The 25,421-nt window shown below is 32.7% G+C and overlaps 3 protein-coding genes and 1 long non-coding RNA gene across 4 annotated transcripts; 3 read left to right on the top strand and 1 right to left on the bottom strand.

The window, feature by feature from the left end:
• The first annotated feature begins 11,929 nt into the window (after nucleotides 1-11,929).
• Nucleotides 11,930-12,771, top strand: LOC125857646 (uncharacterized). The gene is made up of 3 exons (XR_007445690.1): nucleotides 11,930-12,079; nucleotides 12,175-12,245; nucleotides 12,332-12,771. It is a non-coding gene; the product is annotated as an uncharacterized LOC125857646 (long non-coding RNA).
• A 1,041-nt stretch (nucleotides 12,772-13,812) lies between these two features.
• Nucleotides 13,813-16,017, bottom strand: LOC125857628 (GDSL esterase/lipase At1g74460). The gene is made up of 5 exons (XM_049537236.1): nucleotides 15,779-16,017; nucleotides 15,540-15,670; nucleotides 14,943-15,182; nucleotides 14,529-14,778; nucleotides 13,813-14,355 (listed from the first exon to the last, which is right to left on the bottom strand). Exons 1-5 carry the CDS (start codon nucleotides 16,002-16,004, stop codon nucleotides 14,102-14,104), a joined length of 1,101 nt encoding a protein of 366 aa, XP_049393193.1. The 5' UTR covers nucleotides 16,005-16,017; the 3' UTR covers nucleotides 13,813-14,101.
• Nucleotides 16,018-17,796: 1,779 nt separating this feature from the next.
• LOC125857621 (geranylgeranyl diphosphate reductase, chloroplastic) lies at nucleotides 17,797-19,307 on the top strand. Its single transcript, XM_049537229.1, has one exon. The coding sequence runs from the start codon at nucleotides 17,833-17,835 to the stop codon at nucleotides 19,225-19,227; it is 1,395 nt and encodes a 464-aa protein (XP_049393186.1). The 5' UTR covers nucleotides 17,797-17,832; the 3' UTR covers nucleotides 19,228-19,307.
• Nucleotides 19,308-20,705: 1,398 nt separating this feature from the next.
• On the top strand, nucleotides 20,706-25,023 carry LOC125857623 (malate dehydrogenase, chloroplastic). Its single transcript, XM_049537231.1, has 2 exons — nucleotides 20,706-20,861; nucleotides 23,437-25,023. The coding sequence occupies exon 2, from the start codon at nucleotides 23,445-23,447 to the stop codon at nucleotides 24,681-24,683; it is 1,239 nt and encodes a 412-aa protein (XP_049393188.1). The 5' UTR covers nucleotides 20,706-20,861; nucleotides 23,437-23,444; the 3' UTR covers nucleotides 24,684-25,023.
• The last annotated feature ends 398 nt before the right edge of the window (nucleotides 25,024-25,421 follow it).

Raw genomic sequence — 25,421 nt, 5'->3', positions numbered from 1 at the left:
ACTTTTTGAAACACACTTTCCAAATAAATATGAAGTTGATGAATACTTTATCTAAATTTTATGGCTGTGAGATCTAACTTGCAAATTTAAATTTATGGCTGTGAGATCTCTTGCAAATTTGATTGACAAAAAAGAACAATAAATAATAGGAAATTCAATCAAAAATATCTTCTGTTTTTAAAAAAAAAATTATTTTCTCATTTATGTCACCTTTAAGCTACAATCCGCACGACAGGTAGTTTAAAATCTTTTTCTTGCTGTCCCAGCTTGCAGACTCATATAATTTCCAATTTTTTATATTTTTTTATTAAAAAAAAGAAGACAATATGATCTGTATATAGTCGGTATGGCCCACCTAATCAAAAGGGCAAAAAGGTGAGGAAAATATCATCCGTCTGATAAGTTTAAAGTGATTGGATGATTGCAGAAGAAGATTTGGGTAGCTGATGATGAGTGATGACTCATATATAATTAAATGATATTATAAATCAACCAATCAGGAAATGAAATGTGTACTTGTTGAATTATTGCAAAAAGGTGAAGTTAAAGACAACTTTGCTTACATTATTGTCCTTCATATTTCATATCTGACTCATAAAGGATATGGAAATTCTTTAAAATGTTATGTCCACTAAAAGTAAAAATAAAAAGTCAATTAAAAGTTTTTAAAAAATAAACTCTATCTGTTTTTTAAAAAATAGTTTAATTTGACCTGGCATAAAGTTTTTTTAAACAAAATAGTTTTGTAATTCTAAATTAAAGTTATATCAAATGTATCAAAATGTCATTTAATCTTGTGGCTTTAACATGCCACGTAGAGAGTTGAAATTAAAGTATTGCCAAAAAAAAATCATTCTTTTTGGAAACATACTAAAAAAAACATGATGTAAGCCATTTATTTTCGAACGGACGAAATAACTAACAAGAAAACAATGTATATATATATGAAATTACTAAGTAGGGCTGATAATTGGTTGGGTTGGGTCATGACAGCAAATGGGTCAAGATCCAAGTCAATCCAAATTTGCTTAGGTAAAAATGAATTGGATCAAAATAGGTCAAGTAATCGGTTATAAAATGAGTCAAAACTCAACCCAACCCAAACAAAATTTCACTAAGGTTTAATTATTCTATTTATTCTTTTAAAATATTATGAAATCTAATAAAATTATTCTTTCTTTATTATGGCTATATATAACATATCAAATAAAATAAAATAAAAATTGACAAAATCTCCTTAATCAATTTAAATTACGTTGACCAAATTTAATATGAAATGAATTGAGCTAATAAATAAACGGACTAATAATCTGTCCAAACTTCAACGGGAGTGGAATTATGGTGGACAAACTACAAGTTATTAGTCTATTTTGCGAGTTTAGAGGAGTCTCTACTTGTTGGGTGAATAATTAGGCCTTATTTTCTCTTCCATTCAATTCAATCAAAGGTTTAAAGTTGAATGATTAAATACAATATTAGTATGTGTATTTGTTTATATTAAAATTTAAAAAAATTATTTAGTTTAAATAGGTCTTACTTATGAAAATCTGTTGTTTTGAATAAATTTAATATTATTAGGAGGTAATTTTTGTGGATAGTTTTCAACATGATCACTTTATTCATAATTATCAATCACTATTTATAATTTATGTGATCACATTTTTTACTACTTTGTTTATGGTCATCAATACTTCTGTGATTATAATCATGATCATCGTTACTTTTGCTAATTTCTAACTATCACAATCACTATCGATATCGAACATTATTGCCAATCGCTATAATATATATCATTCATCATTGCGATTATATTTATTGCCCCCATAGTACCATTGCCATCACCACAGTCGCCATGCATCTCCATTACTACTATGGTTAATTCCTACTACATACCATATTTATTTATCACGACTAAAAACTTCATTAACTACTATTATCACCATCAACACAACCAAATACTAATTACATTGATCAACTTCACCATCTCAATCATCACCACCACTATAAATTGTCATCATCAGGTCAATCACTGTAATACCATCTAACTCTACTATCATAACTATTACCATCACCAAAATCATAAAACATTTTCACCATTGTTTTATTTTTATCAAAAAAATATTTTTAATTTTTTTTCTGTTTCTGATGTTTGATTATTATTTTACTTAAATTGTATGTTTATTATGTTTATGAATAAATAAATAATCCATATTCAGGTATTGAAAAATAAAAAATCTCAATCATTCAAATTCAGATGTCTTAATAGTAAATAAAAGGAAAAGATAAATACCAAAGACAAATTATATGAAATAATCTCTAGTATAATTAGATTAAAATGTCCAAACTAATTTACTTCACATGTAGAAGTTGATCCAATATGACATGTTTGATAAAGAAGAACATGATAAAAGCCTAGAGCTTATCCAATTAAACGCACATTTTTTTTCGTGTAGAAACCTCTTCAACTAATTGACTCAATTTTTCTGATGATATTATTTTATATCACTACAAATCTTTACAATGTGAAGGTTTCAAGTTTTATTACTACTGCTGCCTAAAATTTAAATTTTGTTGTAAAATGTTGTATAAATTAAATTTCAGCTGTTCTTAAAATGTTTTTGTAATCTGATAGGTAAAAAAAGAAAAAGGTACTAATTTTTTTCAAAAAAGTTATACTAACTGATAAGTCTCAACAGTTATTATTTTCATATGTAATTCTATTAAATCGAATATTAAATTTATGATTTACTCATCCACCCAGGAGCGTAGCTATAGTCATCCCTTCGTCGGAAAATTACATTATATATATATGTCAAATTTTACATTTAAAGGATATATATATTTAAAGTTGGACATTCTTGACAAAAGCTATATTTTTGGTGCAGTGGTAATAGGTGTCCATTTGAATGAAGGAGTTCCGGATTTGAACCTCAAACAACACAATAATTTTTTATTTTATTTTAATAGCCACACATCATTATTCTTAGATATCCTTAATAAAAAATTGTCTCCACCACTACATGATCCACCAATATATCAAGACTTACATCTGAAGGAATTTGATTTCAAAATCAACCAATTAAAATTATATTAACTTTGGTCAATTTTCATTGGTCTGCTATTTCCACCACATCAGCAGGACATATCCACATTAGGGCTCTTTTGATATGATATACACGGGATAATTAATTTCGAGATTATGAAATTATTTCATGTTTGATTGGAAAAAAAATCCTCACATAACTTGTTTCAGAATTGTGGTGATATTTTTCTTCTACATTAAAGGTTGAATAACAATCCTGAAAAATAAGTAATTTCGAAATAATTAATCACGAAATAACTTGTTCCTCAATTAAACGTGCCCTAAAAGTGCAGCATTATTCTTAAGCAAGTTTTCTTATGTTTGGACAAAAGAAAGGTTATTAAACACATTAGTCTCGTAATCCATTTTATTAAGCAATAGTCAAGTGGCCATGACACTTGTTAATCATCATCCTGTAAACTAAAACTTGACTTTACTAATCACTACACTTTTATGCTTTTCTAATAGGAGTAGAGAAACCAACATCTGTCCTGTTGTCTCTCCTAAAAAAAATAAAATAAAAATGGCAAAATGGTATAACAAACTATTAATTCAAATTAAATGTTATAATCACAGTTTGATTTAATTGCAACCCGTAGCAAATTGTTGCCATTCGCCTCTCTCCCTGAAATTCTCGCTCGCCACTCTCCCTCTCTTGCTCGCCAATCTCTCCCTCACCTCTCTCACTTTATACAAACACAAATATATAAAATGTGTTTGTGTTTGTATAAAGCGAGAGAAAAGTGTGTACAAATACAAATACATATATTTTCGTCTCATACTTATAATTATACAAATATAGATCTTCCCCTGCCCAGTTCTCTTTTGTGTTTCTCTCTTTCTCACTTTATACAAATATTGATTATATAAATTAAAATGTATAATTTGTGTTGTATAAAGCGAGAGAGAGATTTGATATACAAACGTTTTATTTCGATTCAATTGTATATAAATTCAAATTTTATGCAGATATACAAACATATAAAATTGTATTGAGAGATTGCAAGTGATTTATACAAATGAGAGGCTGCCAGCGATTTTATACAAATCTGATGCTCCCATTGATTTATACAATCTGATGCTTCATAGAAATCATAAAATTTGTTATAGAGCGTAATAATGCAAACTTTAGCTTAAACATACAAATATAATTTTTATATTTGTTAAAAGTTGCTCAAAGAATTCCCCCCACAAAAAAAAAAAAGGAAAAAAATAAAGGCAACTTTCACACATAAAGATTTATTTATTTATTTGGTAAACCACAAATAAAGATATTAAAGTGGCTGCCACATCTTTTTCTCTTTCGGTGTAAAGCCTTGCTGATTTGTCTTTAAAATAAAACATTTTTTCTACTCCCTTTATTCATACATACATATTTAGATTTGACTTTTGTCACCCTTTTAAAAATATTATAAATAAAATAATAACTTTATTATATTATTTGATATTTAATAATATAAGTATTCTAATAACTTATTTTATTAATGTTTAAATTTAATACTATATTAAAATAAATATTTATTTTTGATATAATAAATAAATAAAATAGACAAATAAAGTATTTAAGTTTGGCTTAAGTCCCAAAAGTATGGATTTTAAATTTTTGGGGATAGTTGATATAATGATGATTTATTGTAATACATAACTATATACTGTAAGTCTTCTAGAAAAGGACCTTTTATTTTAATTAATTCACTTTTCCTTTAATAAAAAAATAAATAGGACGGCCATGTGGGACCTGTACACCTGGGGTTAATAAATAGGTCATTACTTAAAAGACAAATTGTGATTAAGACATGTTGGGATTAAAATGGAAAAATTAGGAAGTAGTCACTAATCATCTTTCTCTATCATGTTTTGCCTTTAACTTGAGATTTATCAATTATCTTAAATCAGATAATTAATTGAGCCAAATGAATTAGTACTTTTTTATTTGAAAGATGCAATAAATTACAAAATTCATTGTAAATGGTAGGGTAATTTTTTTATTGTTTGAATCAAGTAAAAATAATGAATACTCCATTTCGACTCGTTTATTCCAATTTTCTGACGAAACTCAAATACATAACATGAAATGGAAGACTTTTTTTTTTTGCCTTTTTGGGTGATATTAATGATTAATAAATTAGATATTTTTAGAAAATTAAGAAATCTTATTCTGTTAATTACGTAAAAATGCTCGATGATCTATGTATTAGTTATATAAAGTAAACATAAAAAGCTCTCACTGTATGCAAATTTTGAAAGGCAAAGACATTTTAACTATTCTTGAAGTACAAATGACAACTTAACATCTTTATTTTTTTGGCAATTACTGTCACATTTTTTCATTTTCTTTTTTGCTAATTTAAATTGTCATATTAGCACTTCCCACCAAAAGATTTGAACTGGTAAAATTACATAGTCCTCCTAATCATCTAATATAATCTTTTACACTAATTAATTAATTTAACTTTACTGCATCACAACTCCTCCACATCAATATCGTAATTTTAAAATGACGTTTACATCATTAATTTTGAAAAAACCTTATGTAAAGTCGATATAAAGTACGAATTTGAATCAACCACACTTATTTTCCCTATGTACTTTGGGAATAGGTCAGTTTCACATTTTTTTTAACTTTCTAATTTGGTTAAGTTTTAGCTTAATTATTATATAGATTTGAAATTAGTTACAATATTGTTGGTAGAGCCGTCAAAATGGACTTAGCTCATGGGGCCAACCCTACCCATTATTGGGGTAAGGTTGTGATAAAAAATTTTAAGCCCATTTAAAACTAGGGGATATATGCCCGGCCTATATAAGTCATTGGCCCTTGAGGCTTGATTAGGGCTGGGCCGGGGTCAGCCCATGAGCCAAAACTTGTTATTTAAAAGTAATTTACAATAATCTCACTAGTATATAATCTAATTATTTGAATACATGCTATGTTGTAATATTATGAATATTTATACTCAGATACATGTATCTCGTACTCAAAATTAGGTTAATTTGTTCTAGCTACACTCTATCCAAGTATATTCGCATGTATCTATGATACATATACAAATCTCGCGCCCTCGCCTCCTCTCATCTTTCTTGTTACTCTTTTATCTCACTCGCGTATCTGGCATGTGAGATACATGCTAATTACACTAGATTTTTGCTAGTGTTATTGAAACAACACCATTGTTTGTCATATTTGATTTGAAAATCTTCTCATTTTTTTAATGTTATAGAATTATAAGTGTGAAAACAAAAAAGGGCTAGCCACCCCAGCCCTCGGGCCTTCTAGGGTTGGGTTGGGTTGAGCATTTTAAGGCCCTGCCAAATGAAGGGTCGGCCCGCCTTAGCCCTTCAAATTCATTTGCCCGTGAGGTTTGAGCCGAGTGGGGCTGGACCGGCCTTTTTCGACAGCTCTAATTGTTGGTGTTGAAGATATGAAGTATGATCTTAGTAGTTTTATACAACAACTTTCACATATAGCAAACATAAAAATCATATTTGTATGTTATAGTGCGTTCCATAGCAAATTTTATGTTTGCTATGGAGCTTTTGATTTGTATAATTCGCTACAAACATCCAATTTTATACAAATTGTTCAGTTTTGTATAAATTCATTTATACATTGTAATTTATATAATAAGATCTGTATTTGTATAATTATAAGTGTATAAGACGAAAATTTATGTATTTGTATTTGTATATACACTTTTCTCTCACTTTATACAAACACAAACACATTTTATACATTTTATACCGAAATGTATAAAATGACTAATTGTGTACCGAATTAGATGACAAAAAAATGAGATGTTTGTTGCGAATTACAATTAAAATAAACTATGGTTATAACATTTAATTTTAATTAATAATATGTTATTTCATACAATTTTCCCAGTTTTATATGAGCATGTAAGAGTATCTCTAACCCAATCCTCTATTTTACTATCCAAATATAGAGTTCTCTATTTTTTCAGACAATCAACTCCAACCCAATTCTCTATTTTACTCTCTAAAAATGAATCTTTTTCTCTCTCCTCAATATTATATTATTATTTCTATTTCATTCTTATTTTCTTATTTCATAATATAAATCCTTAATTTCCTTTTTCCCAAATAATTACTTTATATAATTTTTAATGTGATATAAAATTATTTTAATTCTAAATTTTTAAATAACATAAATTGCAATAAAATATAATATAATACTTAAATTAGGGGACAAATTCAAATAAAAGTGACATACAATTACATAAACACTCAATTTTCAAAATTATTACGTTGCTCGCATAAATGCTCTATTAATGCATTACGGAGTTCAAAATGAGCATTTTTGTCCTTAATTTTTTTATGTCTAGCTAAAAATTGTTCAAACCGTAGATTTTCATCTATCACCATTTCTATAGTTGGAGTTGGAGCCTCTACGGCATCTTGAATTGGTGCATTGAGATCACGTTCATCCTCAATTATCATGTTGTGCAGTATAATACATGTAGTCATTATATCATGTAGCACTTCCTTTCTCCAAAAACGTGACAGTCCTGCAATAATTGCAAAACTCCGAATGCACGTTCAACATCTTTTCGGCACGATTCTTGTTTCATAGAAAAATATTTCTTTTGTTGGGAATGAGGATCACGAATTGTTTGAACAATTGTAGACCATTTAGGATATATACCATCAGCTAAATAATAACCCATATCGTATACCATCACAACTGTAGTCACAACCACAATCACAACAATTCTCGGAATCATATCCTAATTTTTTTCCAAATAATGCTAAATCTGAAAATGACCTACCAGATTTCTAAATTATTGTTGTGATCAATTAATTATTATGTTATATATTGTATTTTATCTTGTATTTAAATTATTATGTNTATCGTATACCATCACAACTGTAGTCACAACCACAATCACAACCACAATCACAATAATTCTCGGAATCATATCCTAATTTTTTTCCGAATAGTGCTAAATTTGGAAACGACCTACCGAATTTCTAAATTATTGTTGTGATCAATTAATTATTATGTTATGTATTGTATTTTATATTGTATTTAAATTATTATGTTATGTATTATAGTGTATTGTTATCTTGTATTTAAATTATTATGTTATGTATTGTATTGTTATCTTGTATTTAAATTATCATATCATGTATTGTATTTATAAATTAAATTTTTTCATCTTGCCATTTTAATTTTGCGTATTCTTTATAATGAAAATTAATAATAAAATAAAATTTTATTATTCACGAAAATTAGAAAAAAATACTATTAATTTGAAATTAAAATAGTATATATTAAATAATATTTAAAAATATTATATTACATTTAAAAAAGAATTATGAATATTAGATATTTAATTAATAGAATTCTATGTAAAATAATATGTTAATTAGAAAGTAATCGAAATAATAATAAAATAATGAAAAAGTGAAATAGAGAGTGTGAATAGTAGTTCTCCAAATTTTGGAGAACTACTATTTTGGAGTGTCCATTCTCTATTTTACTCTCCAAATATAAAGTATCGATAGTAAAATAGAGGTGGATTGGAGATGGTCTAATAATTTCTTTTATAGTTATTTTCAGAGAAGTTAATTGGGGCGGAACGAGGCGGAGCATGACTTTGCCCAGCTTTTCCTTGTCCTACTTCTATTTGCCAAATTTTTATCCCGCCCTATATAACCTTGTTATACTCTCTTTAGTTTCTTTATCTATTTTTTATTTTGTAATATTATATTTATATGCAATATATTTACTTTGTAAAAATAAATATATTAATAAAATCATCGTTATACCAAGTGAGAGCAAAATCATACAATGTTCTTAGTCTGACTTTTAGCGGTAGTCAGTTGTCCTCGTTCTCCTCTTTGAATTGCCCTATTGAGTCAGGGTCGGTGCTTGCAAAAATGTCGAGTCGACGGGATCAGGTGTTACAATAGTAAAGGGGGGCTGGACACTAATTGTGCGAGTGGAATGACCCAACTGGACCTAGTCAGCCCGAACCGTTTTGCGGAGTGAATGGAGATTTGGACAAAATCAACCATTTACCTTGTCCCATTTAAATTTTTAGCAAATTAAATTCCACCTCATCTTAAGTTTGTTCTACTTCGCTTCTATCTCAAGTGTCATTTATGGTTATTCTTGAAAAATGCATGTTTTTGCTAAATAAATATTATACTTATAGTTTGACATTCTCACAACTTAAAGATTTTAACATATGAATATAAATATAGTATATTTAGAGAATATGACCCGTACGATTTTTGACATTTTGATTTAATTTATCATTTTAGATCTATTATTAAAAAACTATACGTAATATATTTTTATAAGATATGTTTTGTCAATCAAATATGGGGTCCTTTGAAAGAAAGGACCTTAGCCCATGCCTAAGTTCCTTAGCTTACCGTAGGCTCGATGAACGAAGAGCCAAATTGGCCGAAATTCAAACTCAACTTTTTGTTTTATTTCTCTTGTATTATATTACTCATTAGTCAATGCGGTTATTATATTTGAAATTGAACCCAACAAATTAAAGCTCCAAGTATTATTATAAAGGGAATTGTTTATTGGAAAAAGGCATCTCTACCACACGAATCCTAAATGTGAAATTACAATTGAATTCACACGAGCAAATGGAAGGTTTGTGAATCAAAGAATATTAGAAATATGTTTGAGACTTTGAGTTGAATTTGGGCCTTTGGATTGTGATAGACCGGGATCCGACAATTCTATATGGAGCCTCAAAGGTCCTGAAATGAAATAGCTTCCCGAATTTTGGACTCAAAGTCCATGATAGCCCAAATTGATTTGGCCCATGTTCAAAGTAGCTTTAAACACCATCCATGTTAGCCCAAAAATTAGATGTTTTTAGAGTAATATTTGGTTTCAATTCGGTTTTGGAAGCCCAATATTAGTGCTTTCCAATCGGACCCAAGTTCAATCTTAACGTGTATACAACAGCCCAATTCAGTGTTAACAAATGTTAGTCCTTGTGATCGATCAGTTAGAATCATTTTGAATCTGCAAAAGACAGAAATTTCAGAATTTAGAGATGATTTTGGCCCCTCAAATATATGAAAAGACGTAAAGCCATAAAATTAGAGTGAGTAACTTAGTACCAAGCAAGGACCTCGGATAAAATATACTCCATTATTTTCATGTAAACGAAAAGTTCACTCATTAATTATATATATGATCCAAAATTAAAGTAAATCAGTTCGAATATGCCATGAAGTAGTAATAATGTGATATCTCTAAAAGTAAAATGATGGCAACTAATATAATTGAGAATGTTTTGGTTATAAAGCATTATTAGGAATAGTGGATTCTTACCAGAAATATAAGAACACAAAGTACAATATATTTTGTCAAAAAAGTTATAAGCCTAACATCTGGCTAGTGGAGTTATAACAAATACTCTGTGATTTTATTTTATTCTTAACAAGGAATATAATAAGTAAAATAATGAATGCCTGGAAAGTTCTACTTGTTAGATAATGTTCATGAATGATGCATGTTGCATGGGTTCTGTAGTGGAAGTCCTAAATATTCATAAACAATATACAGAACTAAAAATTGTTTATATTTTTGTTGATTGTGTGAATCTTTTCTTTCAATTATGTATGTCAAAAGGGCCTTATTCAATACTTTGATATTGTAAAGTATGAATTGGCTTGCGTGCATCTTAACAAATTTGAAGAGATATATGTTATTTTTTATTAACACAATTATCAAATTTAATTTCATAGAATACCTTTTATCTCGGTTATATGTTGAGCACCTATATCCATAAAATTCGTCATATTATTATAAATATGTTCCACCAAGGCCTCACAAAAAATATTAGAGTAGCAAGAGTCCTTATTGAGGCACATCATTATTTTGTCACCCTCCACTAGCACAGTGTACTCATATATATTTTGTTCCCCATTTTGACTTTTTATAAATTTTCTTCATCATTATACTGTCCACTGAAACCCCAAAAAGTCAAGTGCCCTTATTTTTTGGCTTTTAAGTTTCATATCAACGGTTCACATGCAAAAAGGAAATTGGGAGGAAGATATGGACTAACATCCTAACCGCGTTATGTGTACTATTTAACTAATTATTAAGTAATGTTGCATGCCTTACATGAAATTCATCTTCTGATTTATACTTTTTGACTTAGTGTGACTTGATAAATGCAAATCTAAAATTTCTATTGCATAGATGCACCACTAATAGAAAAGAAAACAAAAGTGTATCGACTGTGTTAGAGTTGGTTAGAGTTTCACGTTTAGTTAAAAAATGGATTGGTGGTTTGCTTAAATAGACTTGAGCAATCCTTTCTTCTTGAGATAGTTTTTGGGTTGAGTTAGGCCTCATATGTTATATCTTTACATGATATCAGAGTCAGTCCTCTCCTGTTTGGGCTCTTAGTCCATGTTCCAGTCAGGCTTGAAAGTGAAGGGGATGTTATAGTGAGTTACATTTGTTGGGGAATGAATAGATGGTTTGCTTATGAACTTGGATAATCCTATCCCGATTATCTAGCTTTTGAGGTTGAGTTAGGCATATATGTCATATCTTCACATAGTGAGAATTGATTCCCCTTCCTTCGAGATAACCTAGCATTGAACCAAATACACCATTTAACCTTTTTTAGATCATGAACACTGGCAAAATAATATTAAAAAATATCTAATTTATCAGTGAGATCATAAATTCACGTGCACCAATAAAATCGCGGATGAGTTGATTGCCTCGACCAAAAGAAGCTCACAGAATTAACTGCCTTTTTCTTTTCCTTTTTTTGCCATAATAATGTGTTAGTGGTCCATATGTCCGTAATAAGCATGTATAAAATGGAGCACTAGACACTTCTGTTGCAGCAAATTAAATCCTAGCAAATTATTAGAAACATAGTAAGAGCATGGCTGCCCCTTTCTTTCGCTTATTTATTACTTTTCTTTGCTTTTCTTATACTATCAACTGCTTCATTAATGCCGTCCCAGTCACAAGTAAGTTTATATTTCAGCTCTCTTAGTTAATTTAATTTAATTTTCCTTCTGTTATCGATCAATGATCGATAATCATGAATATATATTGACTGCAGGAAGCAGAAGTTTGGTACTACTAGACATATCTCAAGAACATAATGTACTTTCAGAGAATATAATTCGTATGGTACGTACATACTTCTTCATTATCTTTAATTATATTTTTTTCGTTCAAATTAGTCTGATGGTAATTTATAAAACTGAATTTGTTAGGAAAAAACAAGAAGAGAAGTACTAGAGGCTGAAGAGATGATAAACGATTATCCAGGTTCTGGGGCGAATAATCGTCATACTCCAAGGTCCCAATTAGGAAGAGGATGTGTTGAATGCTAGATAATATAATATCTATATATATGGTTTTAAGATAATTAACTGTGTTAAGTACCATTTTAATCATAATTGGCTCATATTTTGAATAGCTAATTAAGAAAGTTAATGATCGTGTGGATAATCTCTGTGATCAGATATATCAGATCTAGCTAGTAGCTTAGTTGATGAATTGGTTGAGGAGTACTTATTAATTAGCAGTATTATATATGTTCTATATGTAGTGTACTTATTTATGTTATGATTCATATTAATTATATGAACTTTGTTTGGTATCAGAAGAAAAATGCAAAGCAGATGAATTGAAGTTTGTTTCCAATTTAGAAGTTTAAAGTTCTGATGAAGTTGGATTTTTTATTTCTTTTCCCGAAAGTACATTCACAACCCCACACGATTCGAGGAGCTTACATTAGACCCAACAGTTATGACTATGATATTATGATAAAATGAAATGTGGAATTAATTCACATACTAAAATTAGCTAAAAAGGAGATAGATTATTCGAGCTATATAAGGAGTCTCGAGATCTTATCCCAATTTACATGAGACATTTCTTTCAACACTTACCCTTTCAAAAGGGGTGGTGCGTGCTAGACAACCAAAGATGTAATGATGTTATAATATAGCTATTAAGTAAACTAATCTCATGCACCTTTTAAATAATATCTTTAATTTGAGCAATTTGGCAAATCAAGAGTACATGCATGCTAGATGGATATGGTGGGTTTTGAGGTGGTAACCATTCACTTTGGTTGCATGGTCCCACGAAAATTTGGTAAAAGATCATATTATCGCTTATTTTATTTTAGAAGCTTGCTGGAAGCATGTCTTAGTTTTAGAAAATAGAATCTTCTACTACCAATTATATATATATATATATATATAATATAATGGGGTTGAAATCTTGATGAGTGCACAAACACATATCAACCGGATTGGACAAGAAAATTTGTTTCTTTAAACGTATTGTCTATACTTTGGACACCAATAGTTAAATATGGCCATATATATATGTAGAAATTTAACATTTTATACATATAAAAGGTTACGTTAGCTGAGGGGCTTTTGAATATAAACTCTCTACTTTTATGAAGTAGTAGTAAGGTGTATGTACACTTTAACCTTCTTAGACCCCACTTTATGTAATATTTTACTGGGTATGTTGTTGTATAAAAGGTTACGTTATTCTTGGCAGAAACTGCAAGAATATTCGGGACTGGATCTATGCTAGTTGACTCTATTTGTATGCATGTCTTCATTGTTTAATGTGTAGTCCAGTAGAAAAAAAAAAGGAAAAGAACAAGAAACAGATTAGTTGACCATAATGTTTCTATTTTTCCAGTAGAATACTGTAATATAACAAGAAAATCAAGATGGGAAGTTAAAAAAAAAAGTCATAATACATAAATTGCATGTAACTTTGTTTCAATTGACATCTATATATGTCTTTCAATTTGGATGTGGACGATTTAACACAAAAACTATCATAATAATAAAAGTTGAACAAGTAGCCATACACGCATCCTATATACTTGTTCAACTTTAAGTATAGTTTCATCGTCAAATTGTGTACACACAAAGTCAAAGGACAAATTAAAGATGTGAGCTAAGACCAAGTTAATTAAGACACGTTTGTATATTATGTCAAAAGAAAACCTATTGTCCATCATCATCGGAAGAAGGGCCCAAAGCTGGTGTAGGAGGAGAAGCATCAGTTTGGTTAGGCTTCAAAAATCCGAGTTTCTTGATAAGCTCTTTAGCAATTAACTGATTAGCACTATCAGAAGGGTGGTATTCATCCCAAAACACATATTTGCTTCTATCGCTGCACAATGTCGATGCTGGGTTACACGTCAATGCTGGCCTAATTTTTCCAAACGAGCAGCATGGCGAATCCGAGTTACTAAAACCTGCAATATTTACGTTGTTGAATTTAACTCAGGCACGATATTGAAAATATAAATATCTTTTATACGGTCAGTCTTTTAGTACACAAAATTAAAATTCTTCGTAAGATACAAAAATTTGTATGTTTAGCCATAACATTTATGTAATCCTTGAAATAATTCTTATAAGTTTGTACCGTAATTGCCGGGATTAGTAATGACATCGTTGACAACATCATAAGCATCTCCAAATTTGTAGCTAGCATTCGCAAGTGTGTTTGACAATTCTACGACAAGTTCGTTTGTTACTTTGTTGAAAGCAAGTGCCAGTTGGTTCGTCTTGTCTTGACACTGACCATCTGTACTTAGAACCCTTTGAAGTGGAATACAACCCATTGGCCCTAGCCCAAACACCATCAACTCCCTTGCCCCCAAACTATGCAACAACTGAAAAAAATAATTGGGAAAAGGAAATAACATCATTGGTTAAATAATTTACCACAACAACAAACTGAGTGTAATGAGATTTGCATAAGGTAGCAACTTGTTTGTGGAGGTAGACAGACTATTTCAACAAATAGGATGGAGAAAAGGATATGCATGTGACTTACTGTAAGCTGTGACCTTTGAGTGTCCATCAAGTACTGGATGAAAGATTTGTCATTGTACGTCCATGAATCTTTATAAACTGGCATTAAGTAATTGTTGATGAAATCATTACTTCCTAGTGCTACCACGTATCTTGCTTGTTGGAAAAATTTGTTAGCTTCTTTGCTTCCAATTTTTTCTCTAATTAAGTCTTGTATGCCTTGAAACAACTCTATTTGCTTGTATAAGGAAAGCCTCTGTATCTGTACATACAATTCAATCAAATTAAACTTTAAATACATTGTACTCCCTCCGTCCCATTTTATGTGGCAACATTTCCTTTTTGGTCAGTCCCAAAAAGAATGTCACATTTCCTTATATGGAAAGTATTTAAAGGTACAATTCCTTTTTTATCCTTGTTGGTCCCACTTAATCTTAAAATAATACTCCAATACATTTATGAGGAGAGAGAAATTGAGTCTACTTTTTAAAAGGGCAATTTGGTAAACATTTCAAAGTCTTCATTTATTTCTTAAACTCCGTGCCCGGTCAAATGTTGCCACATAAAATGGGACGGAGGGAGTATATTTTTAAAGGAAATCGATAGGAGAATTACTTACAAATAAACTGCCTGTCTCGTTTAGAATGCCACCACCACCAGAGGCAAAATTTACTCCGTTAGATAGTATAACATCCTCTGTTAACGATTGATCAAGATAAGCTGGTGGTCTTGGAAGCCCCATTTCATCACCTGCACAATAGGTAAGGTTAACATGTGCGAACACATTCGTAATTACAAATATTGGCAATTGGCGCGAGCAAGGCTTTTGGAGAGGAAATTGAAAATGTTAATTACTACCTATTATATCAGCAACAGTACGGCCATTGCAAAATCTACCATTAGGTAATCCACTCCCAAAATCAATACCATACCATGGCAAATTGGCGCGAGCAAGGCTTTTGGAGAGGAAATTGTTGTTGCCAACATCTGAAAGAGAGTCTCCAAAGATGAATTGCACAATCTTGCAATTGCAACCTCCAATTACAACTGCTAAGAAAATTGTTAAAGTCAGAGTCCACTTCATGTTACTGGTACTCTGTATTTTAAAAAAGATTTTGAAAGTTTTATTATAGGAATATTAATGAAGCCTAAATTCTTACCTTATAAATGCATGTCCACAAAGAAAAAGATGAGTGCAAGTATATGTGGGGACAAAATCCAAAGCAGCAGCTGGGGAAGTTGGAGAGAAAAATGGACTTAAAGAAGGTAGCAAGAGTTTGATAAACCAACTGTCTAAGAAGCTCAAACCTACCATATCTACTTTGAGTTCTGTTACAACGATTCAACTCTAACAAACATAAGTTGCGTATCGGTATTTAATTTATATTTAATCTTCTGAATTTCACAGAATTGTTTAATTACAATATCCCTTTCTTAGATGTTGAGTATATATATATTGACGGTACACAAATACACTATTAACATAACTTGAATAGTAATTATTCCTATAGTTATTTGTAGGGAAAAGGCTCAAATATGCCATCGAACTTTTAAAAAAGATTCATTTATGCCATCCGTTAAAAGTTTGGCTCATTCATGCCATTATTTTTTAACGGTGGTTTTGCAAAACCATTTTTTACAACGGCCAATTATAATTCGGCCACGTCATTATTATTTTTTCAGAATTTTGATTTTTTATTATAAAAAAAAATAATGACGTGGCTGAATTATAATTGACCACGTGTAAAAAATGGTTTTGCAAAAAATGTTTGTTCAGAATTTTGATTTTTTATTATAAAAATAATAATGACGTGGCCGAATTATAATTGGCCATGTGTAAAAAATGGTTTTGCAAAACCACCGTTAAAAAATAATGGAATGAATGAGCCTTTTCTTAAACGGTAATGGCATAGATGGCATAGAGGGCATATTTGAGCCTTTTCCCTTATTTGTAAGATGACTTGGATTTTAACTTTGTTTCCAATTTCAGTGTATAAAATTTGGATATAAGGCCCAATAATTCTCAATCCAGTCATAAGTAAAGGTGCAAACCCAACGATCTTGAAACATGGCAATTATTTCAACAAATTAACTTAATGGATGGAATAACTGGTGATCCAAATAAAATTAGGAATATGTTAGACACTATGATTTGGGCCTAACAAATTGTTGATCCACCAACGGTGAGCTAATATAAGCTCAATTTCATACATTTATAACCTAAGCTACTGTTGATGTCAATGTGCACTAAAAATAAATATAATCTGTCTAGTTGGTTTGCTTTAGATTCTCAAAATTTATATGAAGCTCACTAACCAGTAGTGTGTTGTTGTCTGGTTTCGAACCTGACACTTCCACAAAAATGAACCCACTTTACCACTGGACCAAGGACTATCATTTGCTTGGATGGGGTCAATTTTTTAATTTATACGTGTATATTTCAATGGACAAATCATATATACCAAGTAATATTTTACAAAGTGGGTTCATATGAACCCTCTTGGGTTCTCTTGACCAAACGTAGGTCCGCCTCCGTCTAGTACACAATTGCGATTGTTTCTTAAAAAATTTCCCAAGAACACTCCTTCAAAGAGATATTTGAGCAAAATTGAGCATAAGAGCACGGTGAGCCACAATAGAAAACTGTAGCTACGTGGCAGAATGTGAGCCACTTGGACATCATGCAAAATTAAAGACCCATACTATGATAAAACCAAAAAAAAAAAAATGTAACCAAAAACAAACAACAAATCAAGAATCTACCCACTATTATCCAAATCAAATCTTAGCCATTCATCCCTTTTCATCGACGGCACTCATCTCCTTAATATCTCTAACCATATCCATCAAAATCATACAAAAATTTCATAAAATCTCCACTCACTCTTTCAGTTCTCACACACTACACAGCAATGGCTTCAATTGCTCTCAAAACTTTCATCGGCCTCCGTCAATCCTCGCCGGAAAACAACTCTATTAATTTCTCTAAATCCCTCCCTACCAGCCAAACCCACCGTAGGCTACGTATCAATGCTTCTAAGTCCAGCCCAAGAGTCACTGGCCGAAACCTTCGCGTTGCGGTGGTTGGTGGTGGTCCTGCTGGCGGCGCTGCTGCGGAGACGCTCGCTAAGGGCGGAATTGAGACCTTTTTAATCGAACGCAAGATGGACAACTGCAAACCCTGCGGTGGTGCTATCCCACTTTGTATGGTGGGCGAATTCGATCTCCCTCTCGATATCATCGACCGGAAAGTTACCAAGATGAAGATGATTTCCCCATCCAACGTCGCCGTCGATATCGGACAGACTCTGAAGCCTCACGAGTACATCGGTATGGTGCGCCGCGAAGTACTGGATGCCTACCTCCGTGACCGTGCTGCCGAAGCCGGAGCCTCTGTTTTCAACGGCTTGTTTCTCAGAATGGACATGCCAAAAGCCCCAAATTCACCATACGTCCTACACTACACATCTTACGATTCCAAAACTAACGGCGCCGGTGAGAAGTGCACCCTGGAAGTTGACGCCGTTATCGGCGCAGACGGCGCAAACTCCCGTGTCGCAAAATCCATTAACGCCGGCGACTACGAGTACGCTATTGCATTCCAGGAACGAATTAGAATTTCTGATGATAAAATGAAGTACTACGAGAATTTAGCTGAAATGTACGTCGGTGATGACGTGTCCCCTGATTTCTACGGCTGGGTTTTCCCCAAATGTGACCACGTTGCCGTCGGCACAGGCACCGTTACCCACAAAGCAGACATTAAGAAATTCCAGCTAGCAACAAGACTGAGAGCCGATTCCAAAATCACCGGCGGGAAAATCATCCGAGTTGAGGCTCACCCAATTCCAGAACACCCAAGGCCTAGAAGATTGCAAGACAGAGTCGCATTAGTTGGGGATGCAGCAGGGTACGTGACCAAATGTTCAGGTGAAGGGATCTACTTCGCGGCGAAGAGTGGACGTATGTGTGCTGAAGCAATTGTTGAAGGGTCAGAAAATGGGAAGAGAATGGTAGACGAGAGTGATTTGAGGAAGTACTTGGAGAAATGGGACAAGACTTACTGGCCAACATACAAGGTGCTTGATATATTGCAGAAGGTATTTTACAGGTCGAATCCAGCAAGGGAAGCTTTCGTGGAGATGTGCGCTGATGAGTATGTGCAGAAGATGACATTCGACAGCTATTTGTACAAGAAAGTTGCACCAGGGAACCCCATTGAAGACTTGAAGCTTGCTGTGAATACCATTGGAAGTTTGGTGAGGGCTAATGCACTAAGAAGGGAAATGGATAAGCTCAGTATATAAGAAGAGGATGAAATTTCATACTAGCTAATATTTTGTAAACTTGATTTGTAATTGAAGTATTTATGCCTTTAATCGGATTTTCTTAAAGTCTTAATTGATCAGTACTAGTAATAACTAATAAGCATTCCTGTCAATGTTGAAGTTAGTTTAAACTTGGAATTTGGATTTATGGACTCAACTTTCTAAAGCTTTGATAAGAAATTCATGAGATTGTACTGATGTATGATTTTATCCAGGAAACACAATACTAAAAAGATTAATTTTTTTAATCTTCGAACTTCAAACAAAGGGTTGTGATTGTGACTTGTGAGTAGTCAAATACTTCAACTAAACAATGCAGGAATATTAGTTATGTGGAGACATTAGGTAAGGCATGATTTTACATTTTTATTGAACACCAAAGCAAATGACATTAGCACACTTCAAAGAAAATGACCTTTAGTGTTCATTAAGCAAATGGCCTTTAGTATGCTTCAAAGCAACTGATCTCCAGTATATTGACCTTTTAGTATATTGAAACCAAAAGCTTCACAAAATTATCTTTTTATGATTCAAAGCAAATGACCTTTGGTTTATTGAAACTTTGAAAGCAAGGAGTCTTTTGGGTCACGCGCTATATAGCTATTCGAAGCTATGGAACAATGTTTATTTATATTATAAATAATTATGAAGTGATTGACATACCAACAATATAATAATATAGGAATTATTGTGCTGGAAATGTTATGTAGAGGCTAAAGCTTACCATTTTAATGAAAATTTAGTTTTTATCTCTCTTACCAAATGTCCCCTTGAGGGCCTTAGGTTGGAGTCTATCTAGTCTAGAGTAGAAAACTGAAACCCAATCTAATCCATGTTATTTTCAAATGTTAGGTTTGTGGCCCGGCAAGTCGTAACACTAATTGATTAGGCACCTCCAACTCTAAAATATAGTCTTGACTTTATTTATTTAGTTAAACGAGAATTTATAGCTATTAAGTTTAACTTCAATGGGTAAGATTGAGTTTGAATTCCAAAAATCTTAAGTGTGGTAAAAATAAGTATTATCAAAAGAATAGTAATCCCTCCATTTATTTCTATTTGATCAGACACAATTATAAAAAAACTTATTTTTTACCTCAATTTATGTCAAACACAATTTTTTTAAAAGAATTAAACTAAAAATATTTTAAATATTTATATGACTATAAGTCATCTCATTAAAATATATATATATATATATAAAAAAAGTCGGTTATGTGCTAATAAAGAAAATAAAATAGAAAAAGGGTGATTTAAATTGGACGGATGAAAAAGAAAGGAGCAGAAGAAAAAGAATCAAAGAAAGAGCAGATTCCGTTTTTCTTTAGGCTTTAGCGGTCCACCGTTGAATTTTAGATGGAAGCGTCATCAGTCGATGTGATCGAAGGGTGCATTTTGACGGAGAGCCATATTTTGTGCACTAGTTCACCACCAACTCAGCTTGTTTTTACATGAAAACCTACCCCTTTTAACCCTCTCTGGTCTCTACTCGCTCGCTCGCATTTTCTTTCAGGCAAAACGTACAAATTTCTCTCTCTTTCTCCTCTCCTTTTCCTAATTTCTTCCGACCCCTCCATTTCACTTTCCCAGCTCCGCCGTATTTTTCTTCTAAGGTAATTCCATCCCTGCTCTTTAGATTTACGTCTTCTCTGCATCATTTTGGATCTGGAGTTTTATCTATGTAATTGCGTCCTTGATTCAATCCAGTTCAGGTTCGGATCAGTTGCTGGATTTTTGCATTCTGCTTGTTGAATTCAATAGAATGCAGTAGCTCTGATGTAAATCAACCCTTTTATGCATGTGTTTTCGTTTGTTGCAACTCTAGATCTGTTAAACCCTGCTATTTTTGTTTATTGGATATGATTCTGAGTTTGAAATCAAACTAGGAGTAATCGGATCTCTCCCGCTTGCTTCTCTATATGAAAGGATAATGATGCGAATGTGCATATTTGATGTAAAATTGTAAGGGAGCGATTGTGCTATTTCTGTTTTCTAATATGTTGTTCTTGTCATAAACAGTTTTGTACTTATAATATAGCCTGTGCATCCAGTTATTCATTTTAATTAGCTCATCGACTGTTGCCATCCGTTTTCCCTGAATTCAATGAGAGTGAAACAAGGATCTGATCTAGTAGTTATAGGTGCCTGGTGCATGTGTAATATTCTAGAAATATGCTTTTTGCAGTCCGATTTTAACATCTTGTAAGTATTCCAAATAGTCTATTTTCACACAATCAACAGTCAGCTTCACCAATTTTTTCACGTTTGATATGCTAATGAGGCTAAATTCCTAGGTTGAAAATAATATCTATAGTTTTGGAGGGAAAATATTTTGGTTTTAAATCCTGTTTATGTCCTTCACAAAATCCATTGTACTACGTCAGCCTTCTGTATCATTTGTAATCAGGGTCCATCTTTCTCCAATATCCATTTCTGTATCACTTATTCGTATACCTTGTTCGCTGAAGAGTAGAGCAGAGCCTACCTGTACGACATAGATGCCTCTGTTATCTTGTTGGAGCTACCGAGTCCTCTATTTTAGTGGTGACAAGGTGGCAGCAAAGATACATCTGCAATCTTTCTTTTCTGTGTTTTAAACAAATTATGGATGAGTGTTGTTAAAACTGGAACAGTTTTCTCGAGTGTCTTAGGTGAAGATTTTATCAGTGGTGTGGACCACATACTGGACTCTATTTCTTTTGGGATAAAATGACTGTTATTTGGTCCTCTTTTGCTAGTTTATTTTCCCTCGTTTGTGGAAAGGCTTGTTATAGCAACAGTTGTGGCAATAGTTGGTTTGATACATGTGACTAGATAAGCTGACAAGCAAATGTGTTTTCTATTCCATTCAAAGCTGGTCGGATATGATTTGCTGATGCAACATTTTCTATTACAAGCACCGTGCTAGACTTTTACTATTAATACCTACTTTTTCTTTCTTTTCTTTTTGGTATTAGAACCAACTTTAGCTGTTGGGAGCACCATAGCAGTGTGGATCAGGATTTGTTTGTCTAATCTCCATAGCAATACCTGCCCTCTCATTTTTGACAAAGCTCGCTTACTCTCTGGTTTCTTCTGTTAGTAATCCTGTTCCAGATAGATTCAGTTTTTGGCTGTGTCTATATAATGTCAACTCTTTTAAGAGCGAAGGATCAACCCGTTAATATCTGCACTCTTGTTCTGAAACAGTTTGGCCTACTTTCTAGTTTATTCAGTTGGTTCCTCTGTGAATAGGTATTGTTCTTTTTTGGCCTACTTCTTAGTTTATTCTGTTGATTCCTCTGTGATTAGGTTTTTGGGATTTTCAGATTGGTTGTATCTATGCAATAACAATCTTTGCAAAAAAGATACTCCCCCCATTCATCTCTGCATATTATTCTAAGAGCCCATATGGTCATGATTTGATATCAAGTTGACTTGAAGTTGAAATGCAATTTAGATCTCAAAAGGTGTATTTTTTTCTCATAAACATGAGAGCCCCACAATTTTTTAAACTATCAAAACTTCTCCAATTCTTACAAGCTTACCAAATGAGTGTAGTACATGATGCCTGAGTTAGACGGGAGTCTTGGCTTTAAACTTTGTCAAGGAGAAAAGCCTGGTATTTAATTGGAGACAATTTCAAACTCTGTGCTACTGGCACTCAGTGATTTCTCAATAATAATAAAAAAGGATTTTCTCCTTCCTACTTTACTTTTTACAGGGCTATCCTTTTTAATGCAATATTGTTTTCGGAAAAGTGCTAATAACTCCCTATATTACTAAATCTAAAACAGGAAAGTGAATCTCATCTATCAAAATCTTGCATTATTTTGGTAATGATGTTAATAGTAAGTGTTAAGAGAACAATGGAAGTGATACTCAAGGTTATAATACAGCTACGAAACAGTAAATATTAGTACTTGAGTATTATTTTAGAAACTAGAACTAAGATCCCTTAAGTGGTAATCTCGAGGGAGACTCCTTGAGGAAAGATGCCTATTTCATTTAACTTGATGTGCATCATTTAGATGCTAAGTTTGTCTATTATTGGAAACTGAATGAAGCACATTACTGATTCTTTATTCATGCAATGTCACATGTTTTTATGTAACAGATAGGGAAGATTCTTCATCATGCATCAGATGTGGTATGTTGTGTACTAAAAAAATATCGATAGAAAATTAACATCATGTTTTTGCTTTGCAGGGTGTGAAATGGCAGCTACATCAGCAACTACTCTATCAGTTGGCTCAACCGCATCTCTTGGTTGCAAAGGGAGCTCAATATCACAATCAAAAGCCTTTGGTGTGAAATTCAACTCCAAAAACAACATTAGGAGTTTCAGTGGTTTGAAGGCTGCGACAACTGTAAACTGTGAATCAGAATCGTCCTTTCTTGGGAAAGAAAGTCTTGCTGCCCTTAAACAATCTATTACTCCAAAGGCCCAAAATGGAAACAGGGGATATGTTAATTGTGTTCAGCCTCAAGCATCTTACAAAGTGGCTATTCTTGGAGCAAGTGGTGGTATTGGCCAACCTTTAGCTCTTTTGGTCAAGATGTCACCACTAGTTTCAGAGCTGAACCTTTATGATATAGCTAATGTCAAAGGAGTTGCGGCTGATCTCAGTCACTGCAACACTCCCTCCCAAGTTTCAGATTTCACTGGAGCATCTGAATTGGCCAACTGCTTGAAAGGTGTAAATGTGGTGGTCATACCTGCTGGTGTTCCAAGAAAGCCAGGTATGACACGTGATGACCTGTTCAACATTAACGCAAACATTGTGAAGACATTGGTAGAGGCTGTTGCTGATAACTGCCCTGATGCATTTATCCACATCATTAGCAATCCAGTCAACTCCACAGTGCCAATTGCAGCAGAGGTGTTGAAGCGAAAGGGTGTTTATGATCCGAAAAAACTTTTTGGAGTTACCACCCTAGATGTAGTCAGGGCAAACACATTTGTTGCTCAGAAGAAAAATTTGAGGCTTATAGACGTAGATGTGCCAGTTGTGGGTGGCCATGCTGGTATTACCATTTTGCCTTTGTTATCAAAGACAAAACCATCAACTACTTTTACTGACGAAGAAGTACAGGAGCTAACTGTGAGGATTCAAAATGCTGGCACTGAAGTTGTGGAGGCAAAGGCTGGTGCAGGGTCTGCTACACTTTCCATGGCTTATGCTGCTGCAAGATTTGTTGAGTCCTCTCTCCGTGCACTTGATGGAGATAGTGATGTCTATGAGTGTGCTTTTGTGCAGTCTGACGTCTCAGAGCTTCCATTCTTTGCTTCAAGGATTAAAATAGGAAAGAATGGGGTTGAGGCTTTGATTTCGTCTGACCTTCAAGGATTGTCCGAGTATGAACAGAAAGCTCTGGATGCTTTAAAGCCAGAATTGAAGTCTAGCATTGAGAAGGGTACAGGTTTTGTTCAGAAAGAACCTGTAGCTGCTTAGAAGAATACAAGCTGAAGAAATGATGACAAGAATAAAGCAATTTAGCAAAATTCACGATGATCAACAAATTCCAGTTTTGCAGTTGAGTTGAAAGGTGCTTCTGTTACGGAGAAACAAACAATAGGTTGTAGAATTGTATCTCCTTTCCGGTATGTAAACTCTCAAATGACGATGTTGAGGCACTCTTGTCATTTTCCTTTTTTTTTTTTTTTTGTCAAATCAACTCTTTCTATCTCTCTTGAATCTGAGTGTCATTGTGGGGATTGTGTGATGAAAATTCCGGAAGTACTTCGATTTATTCTGAAACTTATATGCTAAAAGTGAGTATTCTAAACCCGTTGTTCACTTTGCTTACCCAATTTTTGGAGGTTTTCGGTGAATTTTACCACAGCTTCTTCTCTATGTTTGTACATGTAATAGCTTCTCTTTTTTTGGGGGGAAATAAATGATTGGAAGCGCTAACAAAGTTGTCCGGGAAAGCATCTGACGAAGCAAGAAGTCCTTGAACTCTCCTTGGGCCTGTTGATCGGCTTGGAGATCCATATCTCTGAACAGTAACTGGTAGCACGCAACGGCTTAACTTGACGTATCCCAAGCTCTTGCTAAGCACAAATAGTAGCAAGCAAAGAGTTAAGTTATTCATTTCTCAAGTAGAGCTAGCGTATTAAGGCATATTTGATTGATTAAATAGTTTTGCTCTTCAAATATTGCACAAGATACGTAAAAAATAGATTTCCT

Source organism: Solanum stenotomum, chromosome 3 (genome assembly GCF_019186545.1).
Source record: "Solanum stenotomum isolate F172 chromosome 3, ASM1918654v1, whole genome shotgun sequence".
NCBI classification, from domain to species: domain Eukaryota; kingdom Viridiplantae; phylum Streptophyta; class Magnoliopsida; order Solanales; family Solanaceae; genus Solanum; species Solanum stenotomum.
This window is presented reverse-complemented; position numbering and strand designations above follow the sequence as displayed.